Source organism: Poeciliopsis prolifica, unplaced genomic scaffold (assembly GCF_027474105.1).
Source record: "Poeciliopsis prolifica strain line A6 unplaced genomic scaffold, Auburn_PproV2 SCAFFOLD002, whole genome shotgun sequence".
Classification (NCBI taxonomy): Eukaryota; Metazoa; Chordata; class Actinopteri; order Cyprinodontiformes; family Poeciliidae; genus Poeciliopsis; species Poeciliopsis prolifica.
The window spans coordinates 5,966,822-5,984,410 of record NW_026562377.1 but is presented as its reverse complement, the minus strand read 5'-3'; the positions used below and the strand labels follow the sequence as shown (position 1 = coordinate 5,984,410).

The following is a 17,589-nucleotide window of genomic DNA, read 5'->3' as shown; positions in this document are numbered from 1 at the left end:
TTTGCTCCTTGATGCTGCTAGTCTACAGGAGTTATGGAAAGCACAGCTTGGACACTTGCAGCCTTGGAAAGGAGTTTGTTCACAAGGTCATACTCGGTGATATCACTCGCTTCCTAGACGCAGGGATGAGAAAAATGTGGTTACGGGGAGGAAGATGAGAAACAAACAGGAAATGAAAGTGAAACCCACCGTAAACTTGTGCTTGTTGCCAGATAAAAGGTGTGTGTCGCTGTGGCTTCCTCGCTTACGGCCATACCACCCTGAACACGCCCGATCTCGTCTGATCTCGGAAGCTAAGCAGGGTCGGGCCTGGTCAGTACTTGGATGGGGACCGCCTGGGAATACCAGGTGCTGTAAGCTTTTGCTGACACTCACACAAATCATATCTTTTCTCTAATGTGGAGTCCTGCAGCTTTAACAACCTTCTTTCTTTCAACATTTTTACAGTCTTTCCCTCAAGATGTAGCTGATGAGCTCACAAGACTCACTTCCACCAGCTTTTTGCTCCTTGCTGCTGCTAGGCTACACGAGTTATGGAAAGTACAGCTTGTGATAACCGAGTATCCCAAAGTCAAACTACACCCAGAATGCTTTCCATGGGAGAGTTAAGGATTTCAAACAAGTATATGTTTTTGTCTTTTTTGGAACGAGTGAATAACATGACAAAAATTAAAAAAAAAAAAAAAAAAAAAAAAACGTGATTTGATGTCTTTATTTCAAGACAAAAAGTCATTGGTACCATTTAGAAAAGTGAAAGTAATCCAAAATTTAAGTGCTTCAACATTACAATTGAATAAAGTATTGCAGTTTTAGTCTAGTGTAATTCACACTACGTTAGCATGTCGTGAAATTTGTTACATATTGAATATTTAATTGCCACTAAGGCTCTAAGGTAGAACGTGATACAAGATCCTAAAGATGTGGATGTGTTCAGGTTTGTTTGAAGACGGTGTATGATAGACACTGATGATCAAGAAGATGAAAACCAAACGTAAGAAAATGAAAGCCACTGTAAACTTGTGCTTGTTGCCAGATAAAAGGTGTGTGTCGCTGTGGCTTCCTCGCTTACGGCCATACCACCCTGAACACGCCCGATCTCGTCTGATCTCGGAAGCTAAGCAGGGTCGGGCGGGCCTGGTCAGTACTTGGATGGAGACCGCCTGGGAATACCAGTGCTGTAAGCTTTTGCTGACACTCACACAAATCATATCTTTTCTCTAATGTGGAGTCCTGCAGCTTTAACAACCTTCTTTTCTTTCAACATTTTTACAGCGACTCCCTCAGAAGTAGCTGATGAGCTCACAAGACTCACTTCCACCAGTTTTTTGCTCTTTGCTGCTGCTAGTCTACAGGAGTTATGGAAAGCACAGCTTGGACACTTGCAGCCTTGGGAAGGAGTTTGTTCACAAGGTCATACTCGGTGATATCACTCGCTTCCTAGACGGGATGAGAAAAATGTGGTTACGGGGAGGAAGATGAGAAACAAACAGGGGAAATGAAAATGAAGCCACTGTAAACTTGTGCTTGTTGCCAGATAAAAGGTGTGTGTCGCTGTTGCTTCCTCGCTTACGGCCATACCACCCTGAACACGCCCGATCTCGTCTGATCTCGGAAGCTAAGCAGGGTCGGGCCTGGTCAGTACTTGGATGGGAGACCGCCTGGGAATACCAGGTGCTGTAAGCTTTTGCTGACACTCACACAAATCATATCTTTTCTCTAATGTGGAGTCCTGCAACTTTAACAACCTTCTTTTCTTTCAACATTTTTACAGTCTTTCCCTCAGAAGTAGCTGATGAGCTCACAAGACTCTGACTTCCACCAGCTTTTTGCTCTTTGCTGCTGCTAGGCTACAGGAGTTTATGGAAAGTACAGCTTGTGATAAACCGAGTATCCCAAAGTCAAACTACACCCAGAATGCTTTCCATGGGAGAGTTAAGGATTTCAAACAAGTATATGTTTTTGTTTTTTTTGGAACGAGTGAATAACATGACGAAAATTTAAAAAAAAAATGTTATTTGATGTCTTTATTTCAAGACAAAAAGTCATTGGTACCATTTAGAAGTGAAAGTAATCCAAAATTTAAGTGCTTCAACATTACAATTGAATAAAGTATTGCAGTTTTAGTCTAGTGTAATTCACACTACGTTAGCATGTCGTGAAATTTGTTACATATTGAATATTTAATTGCCACTAAGGCTCTAAGGTAGAGACGTGATACAAGATCCTAAAGATGTGGATGTGTTCAGGTTTGTTTGAAGACGGTGTATGATAGACACTGATGATCAAGAAGATGAAAACCAAACGTAAGAAAATGAAAGCCACTGTAAACTTGTGCTTGTTGCCAGATAAAAGGTGTGTGTCGCTGTGGCTTCCTCGCTTACGGCCATACCACCCTGAACACGCCTGATCTCGTCTGATCTCGGAAGCTAAGCAGGGTCGGCCTGGTCAGTACTTGGATGGGAGACCGCCTGGGAATACCAGGTGCTGTAAGCTTTTGCTGACACTCACACAAATCATATCTTTTCTCTAATGTGGAGTCCTGCAGCTTTAACAACCTTCTTTTCTTTCAACATTTTTACAGCGACTCCCTCAGAATTAGCTGATGAGCTCACAAGATCACTTCCACCAGTTTTTTGCTTTGCTGCTGCTAGTCTACAGGAGTTATGGAAAGCACAGCTTGGACACTTGCAGCCTTGGGAAGGAGCTTTGTTCACAAGGTCATACTCGGTGATATCACTCGCTTCCTAGACGCAGGGATGAGAAAAATGTGGTTACGGGGAGGAAGATGAGAAACAAACAGGGGAAATGAAAGTGAAACCCACTGTAAACTTGTGCTTGTTGCCAGATAAAAGGTGCGTGTCGCTGTTGCTTCCTCGCTTACGGCCATACCACCCTGAACACGCCGATCTCGGAAGCTAAGCAGGGTCGGGCCTGGTCAGTACTTGGATGGGAGACCGCCTGGGAATACCAGGTGCGTAAGCTTTTGCTGACACTCACACAAATCATATCTTTTCTCTAATGTGGAGTCCTGCAACTTTAACAACCTTCTTTTCTTTCAACATTTTTACAGTCTTTCCCTCAGAAGTAGCTGATGAGCTCACAAGACTCTGACTTCCACCAGCTTTTTGCTCCTTGCTGCTGCTAGGCTACAGGAGTTATGGAAAGTACAGCTTGTGATAACCGAGTATCCCAAAGTCAAACTACACCCAGAATGCTTTCCATGGGAGAGTTAAGGATTTCAAACAAGTATATGTTTTTGTCTTTTTTTGGAACGAGTGAATAACATGACGAAAATTAAAAAAATAAAAAATAAAAAATAAAACGTGATTTGATGTCTTTATTTCAAGACAAAAAGTCATTGGTACCATTTAGAAAAGTGAAAGTAATCCAAAATTTAAGTGCTTCAACATTACAATTGAATAAAGTATTGCAGTTTTAGTCTAGTGTAATTCACACTACGTTAGCATGTCGTGAAATTTGTTACATATTGAATATTTAATTGCCACTAAGGCTCTAAGGTAGAGAACGTGATACAAGATCCTAAAGATGTGGATGTGTTCAGGTTTGTTTGAAGACGGTGTATGATAGACACTGATGATCAAGAAGATGAAAACCAAACGTAAGAAAATGAAAGCCACTGTAAACTTGTGCTTGTTGCCAGATAAAAGGTGTGTGTCGCTGTGGCTTCCTCGCTTACGGCCATACCACCCTGAACACGCCTGATCTCGTCTGATCTCGGAAGCTAAGCAGGGTCGGGCCTGGTCAGTACTTGGATGGGAGACCGCCTGGGAATACCAGGTGCTGTAAGCTTTTGCTGACACTCACACAAATCATATCTTTTCTCTAATGTGGAGTCCTGCAGCTTTAACAACCTTCTATTCTTTCAACATTTTTACAGCGACTCCCTCAGAATTAGCTGATGAGCTCACAAGACTCACTTCCACCAGTTTTTGCTCTTTGCTGCTGCTAGTCTACAGGAGTTATGGAAAGCACAGCTTGGACACTTGCAGCCTTGGGAAGGAGCTTTGTTCACAAGGTCATACTCGGTGATATCACTCGCTTCCTAGACGCAGGGATGAGAAAAATGTGGTTACGGGGAGGAAGATGAGAAACAAACAGGGGAAATGAAAGTGAAAGCCACTGTAAAACTTGTGCTTGTTGCCAGATAAAAGGTGTGTGTCGCTGTTGCTTCCTCGCTTACGGCCATACCACCCTGAACACGCCCGATCTCGTCTGATCTCGGAAGCTAAGCAGGGTCGGGCCTGGTCAGTACTTGGATGGGAGACCGCCTGGGAATACCAGGTGCTGTAAGCTTTTGCTGACACTCACACAAATCATATCTTTTCTCTAATGTGGAGTCCTGCAACTTTAACAACCTTCTTTTCTTTCAACATTTTTACAGTCTTTCCCTCAGAAGTAGCTGATGAGCTCACAAGACTCTGACTTCCACCAGCTTTTTGCTCTTTGCTGCTGCTAGTCTACACGAGTTATGGAAAGTACAGCTTGTGATAACCGAGTATCCCAAAGTCAAACTACACCCAGAATGGTTTCCATGGGAGAGTTAAGGATTTCAAACAAGTATATGTTTTTGTCTTTTTTTGGAACGAGTGAATAACATGACAAAAAAAAAAAAAAAAATGTTATTTGATGTCTTTATTTCAAGACAAAAAGTCATTGGTACCATTTAGAAAAGTGAAAGTAATCCAAAATTTAAGTGCTTCAACATTACAATTGAATAAAGTATTGCAGTTTTAGTCTAGTGTAATTCACACTACGTTAGCATGTCGTGAAATTTGTTACATATTGAATATTTAATTGCCACTAAGGCTCTAAGGTAGAGAAGGTGATACAAGATCCTAAAGATGTGGATGTGTTCAGGTTTGTTTGAAGACGGTGTATGATAGACACTGATGATCCAGAAGATGAAAACCAAACATTAGAAAATGAAACCCACTGTAAACTTGTGCTTGTTGCCAGATAAAAGGTGTGTGTCGCTGTTGCTTCCTTGCTTACGGCCATACCACCCTGAACACGCCCGATCTCGGAAGCTAAGCAGGGTCGGGCCTGGTCAGTTCTTGGATGGGAGACCGCCTGGGAATACCAGGTGCTGTAAGCTTTTGCTGACACTCACACAAATCATATCTTTTCTCTAATGTGGAGTCCTGCAACTTTAACAACCTTCTTTTCTTTCAACATTTTTACAGTCTTTCCCTCAGAAGTAGCTGATGAGCTCACAAGACTCTGACTTCCACCAGTTTTTTGCTCCTTGCTGCTGCTAGGCTACAGGAGTTATGGAAAGTACAGCTTGTGATAACCGAGTATCCCAAAGTCAAACTACACCCAGAATGCTTTCCATGGGAGAGTTAAGGATTTCAAACAAGTATATGTTTTTGTCTTTTTTTGGAACGAGTGAATAACATGACGAAAATTAAAAAAATAAAAAATAAAAAATAAAACGTGATTTGATGTCTTTATTTCAAGACAAAAAGTCATTGGTACCATTTAGAAAAGTGAAAGTAATCCAAAATTTAAGTGCTTCAACATTACAATTGAATAAAGTATTGCAGTTTTAGTCTAGTGTAATTCACACTACGTTAGCATGTCGTGAAATTTGTTACATATTGAATATTTAATTGCCACTAAGGCTCTAAGGTAGAGAAGGTGATACAAGATCCTAAAGATGTGGATGTGTTCAGGTTTGTTTGAAGACGGTGTATGATAGACACTGATGATCCAGAAGATGAAAACCAAACGTAAGAAAATGAAACCCACTGTAAACTTGTGCTTGTTGCCAGATAAAAGGTGTGTGTCGCTGTGGCTTCCTCGCTTACGGCCATACCACCCTGAACACGCCCGATCTCGTCTGATCTCGGAAGCTAAGCAGGGTCGGGCCTGGTCAGTACTTGGATGGGAGACCGCCTGGGAATACCAGGTGCTGTAAGCTTTTGCTGACACTCACACAAATCATATCTTTTCTCTAATGTGGAGTCCTGCAACTTTAACAACCTTCTTTTCTTTCAACATTTTTACAGTCTTTCCCTCAGAAGTAGCTGATGAGCTCACAAGACTCTGACTTCCACCAGCTTTTTGCTCTTTGCTGCTGCTAGGCTACAGGAGTTATGGAAAGTACAGCTTGTGATAACCGAGTATCCCAAAGTCAAACTACACCCAGAATGCTTTCCATGGGAGAGTTAAGGATTTCAAACAAGTATAGTTTTTTGTCTTTTTTTGGAACGAGTGAATAACATGACGAAAATTAAAAAAAAATGTTATTTGATGTCTTTATTTCAAGACAAAAAGTCATTGGTACCATTTAGAAAAGTGAAAGTAATCCAAAATTTAAGTGCTTCAACATTACAATTGAATAAAGTATTGCAGTTTTAGTCTAGTGTAATTCACACTACGTTAGCATGTCGTGAAATTTGTTACATATTGAATATTTAATTGCCACTAAGGCTCTAAGGTAGAGAAGGTGATACAAGATCCTAAAGATGTGGATGTGTTCAGGTTTGTTTGAAGACGGTGTATGATAGACACTGATGATCAAGAAGATGAAAACCAAACGTAAGAAAATGAAAGCCACTGTAAACTTGTGCTTGTTGCCAGATAAAAGGTGTGTGTCGCTGTTGCTTCCTCGCTTACGGCCATACCACCCTGAACACGCCTGATCTCGTCTGATCTCGGAAGCTAAGCAGGGTCGGGCCTGGTCAGTACTTGGATGGGAGACCGCCTGGGAATACCAGGTGCTGTAAGCTTTTGCTGACACTCACACAAATCATATCTTTTCTCTAATGTGGAGTCCTGCAACTTTAACAACCTTCTTTTCTTTCAACATTTTTACAGCGACTCCCTCAGAATTAGCTGATGAGCTCACAAGACTCACTTCCACCAGCTTTTTGCTCTTTGCTGCTGCTAGTCTACAGGAGTTATGGAAAGCACAGCTTGGACACTTGCAGCCTTGGGAAGGAGCTTTGTTCACAAGGTCATACTCGGTGATATCACTCGCTTCCTAGACGCAGGGATGAGAAAAATGTGGTTACGGGGAGGAAGATGAGAAACAAACAGGGGAAATGAAAGTGAAACCCACTGTAAACTTGTGCTTGTTGCCAGATAAAAGGTGCGTGTCGCTGTTGCTTCCTCGCTTACGGCCATACCACCCTGAACACGCCCGATCTCGGAAGCTAAGCAGGGTCGGGCCTGGTCAGTACTTGGATGGGAGACCGCCTGGGAATACCAGGTGCTGTAAGCTTTTGCTGACACTCACACAAATCATATCTTTTCTCTAATGTGGAGTCCTGCAACTTTAACAACCTTCTTTTCTTTCAACATTTTTACAGTCTTTCCCTCAAAAGTAGCTGATGAGCTCACAAGACTCTGACTTCCACCAGCTTTTTGCTCTTTGCTGCTGCTAGGCTACAGGAGTTATGGAAAGTACAGCTTGTGATAACCGAGTATCCCAAAGTCAAACTACACCCAGAATGCTTTCCATGGGAGAGTTAAGGATTTCAAACAAGTATGTTTTTGTCTTTTTTTGGAACGAGTGAATAACATGACAAAAAAAAAAAAAATGTTATTTGATGTCTTTATTTCAAGACAAAAAGTCATTGGTACCATTTAGAAAAGTGAAAGTAATCCAAAATTTAAGTGCTTCAACATTACAATTGAATAAAGTATTGCAGTTTTAGTCTAGTGTAATTCACACTACGTTAGCATGTCGTGAAATTTGTTACATATTGAATATTTAATTGCCACTAAGGCTCTAAGGTAGAGAAGGTGATACAAGATCCTAAAGATGTGGATGTGTTCAGGTTTGTTTGAAGACGGTGTATGATAGACACTGATGATCCAGAAGATGAAAACCAAACGTAAGAAAATGAAACCCACTGTAAACTTGTGCTTGTTGCCAGATAAAAGGTGCGTGTCGCTGTTGCTTCCTCGCTTACGGCCATACCACCCTGAACACGTCTGATCTCGGAAGCTAAGCAGGGTCGGGCCTGGTCAGTACTTGGATGGGAGACCGCCTGGGAATACCAGGTGCTGTAAGCTTTTGCTGACACTCACACAAATCATATCTTTTCTCTAATGTGGAGTCCTGCAGCTTTAACAACCTTCTTTTCTTTCAACATTTTTACAGTCTTTCCCTCAGAAGTAGCTGATGAGCTCACAAGACTCACTTCCACCAGTTTTTTGCTCTTTGCTGCTGCTAGTCTACAGGAGTTATGGAAAGTACAGCTTGTGATAACCGAGTATCCCAAAGTCAAACTACACCCAGAATGCTTTCCATGGGAGAGTTAAGGATTTCAAACAAGTATATGTTTTTGTCTTTTTTTGGAACGAGTGAATAACATGACAAAAATTAAAAAAAAAAAAAAAAAAAAAAAAAAACGTAATTTGATGTCTTTATTTCAAAAAAAAAAGTCATTGGTACCATTTAGAAAAGTGAAAGTAATCCAAAATTTAAGTGCTTCAAAATTACAATTGAATAAAGTATTACAGTTTTAGTCTAGTGTAATTCACACTACGTTAGCATGTCGTGAAATTTGTTACATATTGAATATTTAATTGCCACTAAGGCTCTAAGAGAAGGTGATACAAGATCCTAAAGATGTGGATGTGTTCAGGTTTGTTTGAAGACGGTGTATGATAGACACTGATGATCAAGAAGATGAAAACCAAACGTAAGAAAATGAAAGCCACTGTAAACTTGTGCTTGTTGCCAGATAAAAGGTGCGTGTCGCTGTTGGTTCCTCGCTTACGGCCATACCACCCTGAACACGCCCGATCTCGTCTGATCTCGGAAGCTAAGCAGGGTCGGGCCTGGTCAGTACTTGGATGGGAGACCGCCTGGGAATACCAGGTGCTGTAAGCTTTTGCTGACACTCACACAAATCATATCTTTTCTCTAATGTGGAGTCCTGCAACTTTAACAACCTTCTTTTCTTTCAACATTTTTACAGCGACTCCCTCAGAAGTAGCTGATGAGCTCACAAGACTCTGACTTCCACCAGCTTTTTGCTCCTTGATGCTGCTAGTCTACAGGAGTTATGGAAAGTACAGCTTGTGATAACCGAGTATCCCAAAGTCAAACTACACCCAGAATGCTTTCCATGGGAGAGTTAAGGATTTCAAACAAGTATATGTTTTTGTCTTTTTTTGGAACGAGTGAATAACATGACAAAAAAAAAAAATGTTATTTGATGTCTTTATTTCAAGACAAAAAGTCATTGGTACCATTTAGAAAAGTGAAAGTAATCCAAAATTTAAGTGCTTCAACATTACAATTGAATAAAGTATTGCAGTTTTAGTCTAGTGTAATTCACACTACGTTAGCATGTCGTGAAATTTGTTACATATTGAATATTTAATTGCCACTAAGGCTCTAAGGTAGAGAAGGTGATACAAGATCCTAAAGATGTGGATGTGTTCAGGTTTGTTTGAAGACGGTGTATGATAGACACTGATGATCCAGAAGATGAAAACCAAACGTAAGAAAATGAAAGCCACTGTAAACTTGTGCTTGTTGCCAGATAAAAGGTGCGTGTCGCTGTCGCTTCCTCGCTTACGGCCATACCACCCTGAACACGCCCGATCTCGTCTGATCTCGGAAGCTAAGCAGGGTCGGGCCTGGTCAGTACTTGGATGGGAGACCGCCTGGGAATACCAGGTGCTGTAAGCTTTTGCTGACACTCACACAAATCATATCTTTTCTCTAATGTGGAGTCCTGCAGCTTTAACAACCTTCTTTTCTTTCAACATTTTTACAGTCTTTCCCTCAGAAGTAGCTGATGAGCTCACAAGACTCTGACTTCCACCAGCTTTTTGCTCTTTGCTGCTGCTAGGCTACAGGAGTTATGGAAAGTACAGCTTGTGATAACCGAGTATCCCAAAGTCAAACTACACCCAGAATGCTTTCCATGGGAGAGTTAAGGATTTCAAACAAGTATATGTTTTTGTCTTTTTTTGGAACGAGTGAATAACATGACAAAAATTTAAAAAAAAAAAAAAAAAAAAAAACGTGATTTGATGTCTTTATTTCAAGACAAAAAGTCATTGGTACCATTTAGAAAAGTGAAAGTAATCCAAAATTTAAGTGCTTCAACATTACAATTGAATAAAGTATTACAGTTTTAGTCTAGTGTAATTCACACTACGTTAGCATGTCGTGAAATTTGTTACATATTGAATATTTAATTGCCACTAAGGCTCTAAGGTAGAGAAGGTGATACAAGATCCTAAAGATGTGGATGTGTTCAGGTTTGTTTGAAGACGGTGTATGATAGACACTGATGATCCAGAAGATGAAAACCAAACGTAAGAAAATGAAAGCCACTGTAAACTTGTGCTTGTTGCCAGATAAAAGGTGTGTGTCGCTGTTGCTTCCTCGCTTACGGCCATACCACCCTGAACACGCCCGATCTCGTCTGATCTCGGAAGCTAAGCAGCGTCGGGCCTGGTCAGTACTTGGATGGGAGACCGCCTGGGAATACCAGGTGCTGTAAGCTTTTGCTGACACTCACACAAATCATATCTTTTCTCTAATGTGGAGTCCTGCAGCTTTAACAACCTTCTTTTCTTTCAACATTTTTACAGTCTTTCCCTCAGATGTAGCTGATGAGCTCACAAGACTCACTTCCACCAGTTTTTTGCTCCTTGCTGCTGCTAGTCTACAGGAGTTATGGAAAGTACAGCTTGTGATAACCGAGTATCCCAAAGTCAAACTACACCCAGAATGGTTTCCATGGGAGAGTTAAGGATTTCAAACAAGTATATGTTTTTGTCTTTTTTGGAAAGAGTGAATAACATGACGAAATTTTGAAAAAAAAAAACGTGATTTGATGTCTTTATTTCAAGACAAAAAGTCATTGATACCATTTAGAAAAGTGAAAGTAATCCAAAATTTAAGTGCTTCAACATTACAATTGAATAAAGTATTGCAGTTTTAGTCTAGTGTAATTCACACTACGTTAGCATGTCATGAAATTTGTTACATATTGAATATTTAATTGCCACTAAGGCTCTAAGGTAGAGAAGGTGATACAAGATCCTAAAGATGTGGATGTGTTCAGGTTTGTTTGAAGACGGTGTATGATAGACACTGATGATCAAGAAGATGAAAACCAAACGTAAGAAAATGAAAGCCACTGTAAACTTGTGCTTGTTGCCAGATAAAAGGTGTGTGTCGCTGTGGCTTCCTCGCTTACGGCCATACCACCCTGAACACGCCCGATCTCGTCTGATCTCGGAAGCTAAGCAGGGTCGGGCCTGGTCAGTACTTGGATGGGAGACCGCCTGGGAATACCAGGTGCTGTAAGCTTTTGCTGACACTCACACAAATCATATCTTTTCTCTAATGTGGAGTCCTGCAGCTTTAACAACCTTCTTTTCTTTCAACATTTTTACAGTCTTTCCCTCAGAAGTAGCTGATGAGCTCACAAGACTCTGACTTCCACCAGCTTTTTGCTCTTTGCTGCTGCTAGTCTACAGGAGTTATGGAAAGCACAGCTTGGACACTTGCAGCCTTGGGAAGGAGCTTTGTTCACAAGGTCATACTCGGTGATATCACTCGCTTCCTAGACGCAGGGATGAGAAAAATGTGGTTACGGGGAGGAAGATGAGAAACAAACAGGGGAAATGAAAGTGAAACACAATATCACTCGTTTTCTAGACGTAGAATGGTTAGCGTGGGAGATTAAATGATTTCAAACAAGTGTGTCTTTTTCTCTTTACTTTTAATGAGTTAATAACATGATGTAATTTAAAAAAAATTGATTTGACATCTTTATTTCAAGACAAAAATGTTATGTCAAGTTTTAACTGAATTTCCATGTAATAAATTTTTTTACAATCTATGTACGTCGTTATGAAAAATGTAATTCAAAAAAAATAAATTTTTACATAACTGTTACCATGTCATAATTGTTATTTATGAGACTGATAATTTGTGGGCCGATTGATCTCCTCCACCTCCTCCCTGAGAAATTATTCCCGTCTGAAGAAATGCACCGCGCCAGACCAATAACAACCAATCAGAGCCAGGAGGAAGGTCTTAGTGCTGTCAATCACACTAATGTATTCATAGCTAAATGTGCTAATGGCAGAGCAACAACTTAACATTACAGAAAAATCTTTTACCTGCCATCATCAGTGGCTAAGCTAGCTGGCGTAGCATTCACAACAGGCTGTGCTCGCTTATGGAAATGTGATTGACAGCGCTAAGTCCCTCCTTCTCTCCCTGATTGGTTGATAAAGCAGAAGAGCCTTTTTTTTTTTTTTACTTGTAAAAATATATTTCATAATAATTACATACTGCGGCTTTAACAGTACCTCGACTTGCATCTGATACTTCCAGATGAGATGACCAATGATCAGCCAGGTGGCGTAGATGTAGACGGCATAGATCTGCAGACTGAAGAGCAACCGGAAGGGAAAAAACTGCTCCATGACTGACTCCTGTGATAAAACTTCCTTTATTCACAATTAGAGATCTGTCGTTGTCATATTTACAAATACAAGTTGCAAATAGTTACACCAAGAGACGTAGAGCAGAAGCACAGTTCAACACTGGTCTGAGCATCTCCAGAAACTCTCTCCCCCAATTAGAAATCACATAATAAACGCAGAGTAATGGATTATAACAAGCTGGAGCTCCCTACTGGTCACAAGAACCAATCTAGTTTTCAGTGGAATACTTTGATGAGCTAACAAGTGCTCCCTGCTGTTAACGGATCCACATGTAACGGTGTAGAGTCATCTCTTATGGGAAGCCAATAGCGCCGAAAATCAGTGATGTTTCTTTTCAACCCGTTTCCCAAACAAATCGCATTAAATCACGTTGGGTAGTCACCAGATCCCCATCAAGAATGTGCTTTGAAGGGCTCCTGAGTGGCAGTGGGTGGAGGTCCAGCTTTTCATATTAAAGGCTTGTTTAAAAATGACAAATTGCGCAACATTCATTAACGGGGTAAAGGTTTTTCCCTTTCTTTCTGCTGCTCAGATGGCCTTGAAAACTCACCCATAGGCTTAAAATCTGGAAGAGTTTTCATCAACCCAAGGTGATTTTAACAGAATTTCTTAACCAGACATGTCTAAAAAAAAACATTTGGCGCTATTGGCTTGCCATAATCTGAACATCTGGATATGCGCTTGGATTAATATACAGCAGCAAACGTACAACTCTGCAGTTTCCTTATACTGCATGTCTAACTTAAGTCATGGGTATGACAGGCATCCAAGAACTGTGGGGTTACACAGCTGCTTCCTCAATCCTCTAAAACCTGCTTAGAGGAACAAATGATCTCTCTTAAAAAACAGCTGGATTTATATGTGAACATAAAATTAATATAAAAAAAAACAAATAGGGTGCTAACGTGTGAAAACCAGACGAGGTTTGAAATAATCTTTAGCAAAATGGTTTCTGTGAATCCTGCAGGTATGAAATTGTTCTCAAAGTTCAGTTTAATTGGTTTTAAAATGTGTTTATATGCTTTAACATACTGGTTCTGGAAGAGTTGTTACGGACGGATTATAGGGAAAACAAATTAATAAATTGGACTGATTATTAGAGCAGAAAATAACTGCTTTGTGGCATTAATTTGGTTCTGATTATTATGTACCATTTTATTTTTATGATTTGGGACATTTATGAATCATGTGAATTCCTGGTGTGCTGCAAACTATCGGTTAGGAATTGGCCAATTTTCTCTTGATCAGTTCAGAAGCTGAGAAAAAAAATCAGAATTGATTCTAATGATGCAGTATTGATCCATTATGAGTTGAATCCCTAATAAACACATATCAACTTATGGTTAGAAATGTATGCTTTGATGCATATAACAGGAAGAACCTTGTAAATATTACATTTTCTATTAACTCAGTGATGCTCAGGAGAAAGAAAAAAACGACATGGGAAGCAGTCAAAGTTGAAATCGGCAGGTCAGACCTCACAGAACAGCAGAAATCAATGATTGGTGCATAACTAGTAATCAGTCCACGGTCTCAAACATAAACGGGCTCAGATGTTTCCTTTTTCATTAAAATGTACACATGAAAACAAAAATCTTAACTCAAATGCTTCTTACGACAAACAAAAGCTGGCTGTGCGCTGGAGGTGACGGGATTCAAAGTTTGTCAGACATGTTGGGAGGAAAACGAGACGACGTAACATGAGGTACGTGAAACCACAGCATGAGTTTTACTGATCCGTTCGATCAGAAACGGGATTCCAGAGAGACTTTAAACAAACTGAGCTTCTTGTCTCTTTCCTACTTATCCAGATGAAATATCACAACATCGGCCATGTTGGGCCGTTCTGCTGCGGGCTGCAGGGACGCGCGCGCTCATTTCACAGATTTGCTTACAAGAACCTCCGGATTAGCGGTCGCCAGTGTGCTCCCTCCCAAACACACGAGCATGAACATTAATCCACCGAGCATTTGGGTCAGATTAGATAAAATTTCACTGTGGGACACTCACTTGAGCTTTAAACATTTTACTTAAAAAAAGGCACAAACTACAATTTTCAGGTAAATTATTTGGATGTAAAACAAACAAAACAAGAAATCAAAACATCTTCCTTTCCTTTCTAAACCATGAGCATAGAGATAATCATCCTAGATCAGTCTTGACTTTTAATTTTAAGCCTAAAAATTTTCTGCTTTAATTGTTTTCTTTCCCAAAAGTGCAATAAAAATGAGAGCTTAGTATCTGCTTTCGCTCTTTCTTCCACAGTACCTGAGGCCAGTGACTGTGCTACAAAGACCACGATGAAGGATGCAAGGAAAGACAGGAAACTCCAGAAAACTACGACCTGAAAAGAAGCGTTGAATGCAGGGTTCGAGTCTGAAAACCGAGGATTAACTTACAAAACAACAAAAGAAAAATACATAAAAATCAGATTCAGTTTTAAAGATGAAATGCTTCCTGTGTCTCTCAGATTGAACATCAGCATTGTTCACCTTTCACCTTGATCCCAAAATACACACCGAGAAAAAAAAGGGATAAAAAAAAAAAAGAAAATTTAATTCCTACGGAGCAGATTTCTTTCACTTGAACCACCTGAATAGTTTCCCCTGATCGACAGCTGATCCAAACGTTCTGCATGGAATCTAGAATACAACAACTGCTTCAAACAGCATCTTTTTTTTTTCTTTTTTAAATTCACGCCACTGTATTTGAGTTTCATTGTTACAGCTTTTACACGCTTCTCCTCGAGCTCCCAGTTGTAATGCAGGTACGCTTAGAATTAGTCTGTAAAAGAATCCGAAGTCTCTTGTGGAGTCAGTAGGACTGCAACATTCCTTCAACTCGGCGGGAGCCGTGGGGAGCGCCGAGAACGAGAGAGAGAGATAGAAAGAGGCAGAGAGAGAGAGAGAGAAGGGGGGGGGGGGGAAGCGTGAAGGAAGTAGGTACATGGAGGCGGCCGGGAGGGGCGGATGAGCAGGGACGAAGGGGGCGGGGCCTTTTTGTGTTGTTGCTTCCATTTAAAACTTGACAGTGACCACAATGTTTCAAGTTGCCTCCATCGTCTTCCTTCACTTGTGCCTCTGGAGAGCTTTCCTCTTTCTCCTTTTGAAGAAACAACAGCATCTGCAGGGAAACGGTTATAATTAGACAAACAGGCTCTCTGCAGTTAGCATCCTGTGTTAGCTAAAGGACCATTTCACAGCTTTAAATGAGTCTGGGCTGCATTTGATCATCTCCGGGTCAAATTCTAGCACACTGACATGTCGGCAACCAGGTTCTCGACAGACAAGTTGCTCACAGTTATTGACTACCAGGGTTCCTGTGCTGCAGGAAAATAAAATGGTTAATAAACCACCACTGATGTTCAGACGATCAATTACCAGAGATCGCAAAATGAAACATCAAGCCTGAAATCATAAAACTTTAACGAACTGAAGGTTCTGTTCTTTGTGAAGGTCATTTTTACTGGTTTTCTGGTTTCAAATCCCATTACATTGTTGAGCGGTTGTCAGACTGCTGCTATGACAACACAGACCGGTGTCAGGCAGAAATAATATAAAGATTCACTTGGAGCACGCATTAAACTCGAGGCCCACGGGCCACATCTGGCCCGCTGTGGCTGCATATGTGGCCCTCTAGACTCCAGATTACATCAATAAGTCCCTCCAGTTTTTCACAAATTTGCAAAATTCACACAAAATCAGCAAATCTCAACATTTTCTTTTGATTTTCACTGCAAATTTTCTCAAAATTGGTCAAAAACATTGAGTTTATGTGACTACTGCCTCAGTCTTATGATGTCAAGTTATATTCTGCGAGGAATAAAAAGTCACATTTAGCATCATACATTAGCGCAAAAATTGTAAAAATTCCCAACAAACTTCTGAATTAGCACCACAAAATTTGTCATTTTAAATGGAAAACCACTAAAACTCCTGGAGGAGCAGCCATTTGTTGATATTTCAACAGTTTAATTGGTCTTATAAATTTCTTCTGGCCCAAAATGAAGATGTGTTTAACACAGCTGACTAAGAGCTACAACCTCTGATCTCATGCAGAGAGGATCAGAAGTATTGGTAATAATTTCATTCGATTTTTTTTTCATACTTGGTTTCGTCAACCACGTCAACCTCAGTGGGAGCAGTGATGGGAGCGTTGGAGTGTCCGGCCGTCGGGTCGTCCGTGTTCAGCTCGCCGTTCGTTGAGCTCATCACCTGCAGCATTTCAAAGAACAAGAAGAGAAATCAGACTTCGCAAACGCAGACAATGACGTTACGCAGCTGGAGTCGTGGACGCGGTCAGATAAAGACCGTCTGATCTGGACTGAAGCGCTAAAGCAACATTACAGACTAAAAATTAAAGCCGGTTCATGTTCCTCCTGTTCATCCTCTCCAGAGAGAAACTCTACAGCAAAAAGGAGATAATTCCTCTTTCTTTTGTGTTCAACAGATTAGTGCTTTCCACGAATGACGGCTTCATTTAAAACCAATCAGAATGGTGCAGGTGTCACAGCCGTCACCTGATCTGCTTTAGAAACGGAGCTGGAATGAAAGAGAGGAAGAACAAGATCTACCTGTTTGGACTCTGCATGTGAAGACAAACACTGATAAAACCTGCAGCTCTACTAAGCAACACTAGGTGGCGTATTTGTCCCACTTCAACAGTGGAGACTTGGGACTTCTGGGAAAAACACAATGGGATGTAAATTATGGATCAATGTCCATGTTTGGACAGCAAAAGAACTTCATTGTTTCAGACAGTTGTTCTTTTTTGTTCACTTATGAGAAAATATTACACAAAATGAATCATCTGCTTAACAAGTTTCAGTTGAGATTTTTTATAATCATGAAGATAATTTCATCAGGTGGATCTAAATAAATTAGAATATCATGAAGTTATCTTAGTAACTGTATTCAAAAAGTGAAACCATTACACAGAGTTTTAACATTTTTGTGCATTTATTCCAGTGTATGTAATGATTTGGATGAGAGTTGACGAAAATTCAGTTAAAACTTAACTACTGCAAAGTACAGTTGTTGTTTTTTTAAACGAATATATTTTTATTCAGAAATGTCAGCCTACTGTACAGTACATGCTTCCTTTTGTTTTTTATTTTTGTGTAACCAG

General features: G+C 40.4%; 1 protein-coding gene, 11 non-coding genes and 5 pseudogenes across 16 annotated transcripts in view; 16 read left to right on the top strand and 1 right to left on the bottom strand.

The window, feature by feature from the left end:
* The first annotated feature begins 242 nt into the window (after positions 1–242).
* LOC129351845 (5S ribosomal RNA) lies at positions 243–360 on the top strand. Its single transcript, XR_008604791.1, has one exon. It is a non-coding gene; the product is annotated as a 5S ribosomal RNA (ribosomal RNA).
* Positions 361–1,063: 703 nt separating this feature from the next.
* Positions 1,064–1,184, top strand: LOC129351915 (5S ribosomal RNA; annotated as a pseudogene).
* Positions 1,185–1,564: 380 nt separating this feature from the next.
* On the top strand, positions 1,565–1,683 carry LOC129351684 (5S ribosomal RNA). The gene has a single exon (XR_008604758.1). It is a non-coding gene; the product is annotated as a 5S ribosomal RNA (ribosomal RNA).
* Positions 1,684–2,375: 692 nt separating this feature from the next.
* On the top strand, positions 2,376–2,493 carry LOC129351878 (5S ribosomal RNA). Its single transcript, XR_008604796.1, has one exon. It is a non-coding gene; the product is annotated as a 5S ribosomal RNA (ribosomal RNA).
* Positions 2,494–2,875: 382 nt separating this feature from the next.
* Positions 2,876–2,982, top strand: LOC129351924 (5S ribosomal RNA; annotated as a pseudogene).
* Positions 2,983–3,691: 709 nt separating this feature from the next.
* On the top strand, positions 3,692–3,810 carry LOC129351793 (5S ribosomal RNA). Its single transcript, XR_008604786.1, has one exon. It is a non-coding gene; the product is annotated as a 5S ribosomal RNA (ribosomal RNA).
* Positions 3,811–4,195: 385 nt separating this feature from the next.
* LOC129351971 (5S ribosomal RNA) lies at positions 4,196–4,314 on the top strand. The gene has a single exon (XR_008604831.1). It is a non-coding gene; the product is annotated as a 5S ribosomal RNA (ribosomal RNA).
* A 693-nt stretch (positions 4,315–5,007) lies between these two features.
* Positions 5,008–5,116, top strand: LOC129351903 (5S ribosomal RNA; annotated as a pseudogene).
* A 709-nt stretch (positions 5,117–5,825) lies between these two features.
* LOC129351920 (5S ribosomal RNA) lies at positions 5,826–5,944 on the top strand. Its single transcript, XR_008604806.1, has one exon. It is a non-coding gene; the product is annotated as a 5S ribosomal RNA (ribosomal RNA).
* Positions 5,945–6,636: 692 nt separating this feature from the next.
* LOC129351787 (5S ribosomal RNA) lies at positions 6,637–6,755 on the top strand. Its single transcript, XR_008604783.1, has one exon. It is a non-coding gene; the product is annotated as a 5S ribosomal RNA (ribosomal RNA).
* Positions 6,756–7,140: 385 nt separating this feature from the next.
* Positions 7,141–7,249, top strand: LOC129351885 (5S ribosomal RNA; annotated as a pseudogene).
* A 688-nt stretch (positions 7,250–7,937) lies between these two features.
* Positions 7,938–8,046, top strand: LOC129351910 (5S ribosomal RNA; annotated as a pseudogene).
* A 704-nt stretch (positions 8,047–8,750) lies between these two features.
* LOC129351856 (5S ribosomal RNA) lies at positions 8,751–8,869 on the top strand. The gene has a single exon (XR_008604792.1). It is a non-coding gene; the product is annotated as a 5S ribosomal RNA (ribosomal RNA).
* A 688-nt stretch (positions 8,870–9,557) lies between these two features.
* On the top strand, positions 9,558–9,676 carry LOC129351756 (5S ribosomal RNA). The gene has a single exon (XR_008604769.1). It is a non-coding gene; the product is annotated as a 5S ribosomal RNA (ribosomal RNA).
* A 707-nt stretch (positions 9,677–10,383) lies between these two features.
* On the top strand, positions 10,384–10,502 carry LOC129351834 (5S ribosomal RNA). Its single transcript, XR_008604790.1, has one exon. It is a non-coding gene; the product is annotated as a 5S ribosomal RNA (ribosomal RNA).
* Positions 10,503–11,195: 693 nt separating this feature from the next.
* LOC129351677 (5S ribosomal RNA) lies at positions 11,196–11,314 on the top strand. The gene has a single exon (XR_008604757.1). It is a non-coding gene; the product is annotated as a 5S ribosomal RNA (ribosomal RNA).
* Positions 11,315–12,444: 1,130 nt separating this feature from the next.
* Positions 12,445–17,589, bottom strand: part of csnk1g2b (casein kinase 1, gamma 2b) — a 41,963-nt gene continuing 36,818 nt past the window's right edge. For all 5 annotated transcript variants that reach the window (XM_055045874.1, XM_055045859.1, XM_055045882.1 and 2 more), the window contains 2 exons: positions 16,570–16,676; positions 12,445–15,585 (listed from right to left, as the gene is read on the bottom strand). In XM_055045874.1, coding sequence (XP_054901849.1) covers positions 15,531–15,585; positions 16,570–16,676 — 162 coding nt within the window. In that variant the 3' untranslated portion in view covers positions 12,445–15,530. The remainder of the gene's footprint in view (positions 15,586–16,569; positions 16,677–17,589) is intronic.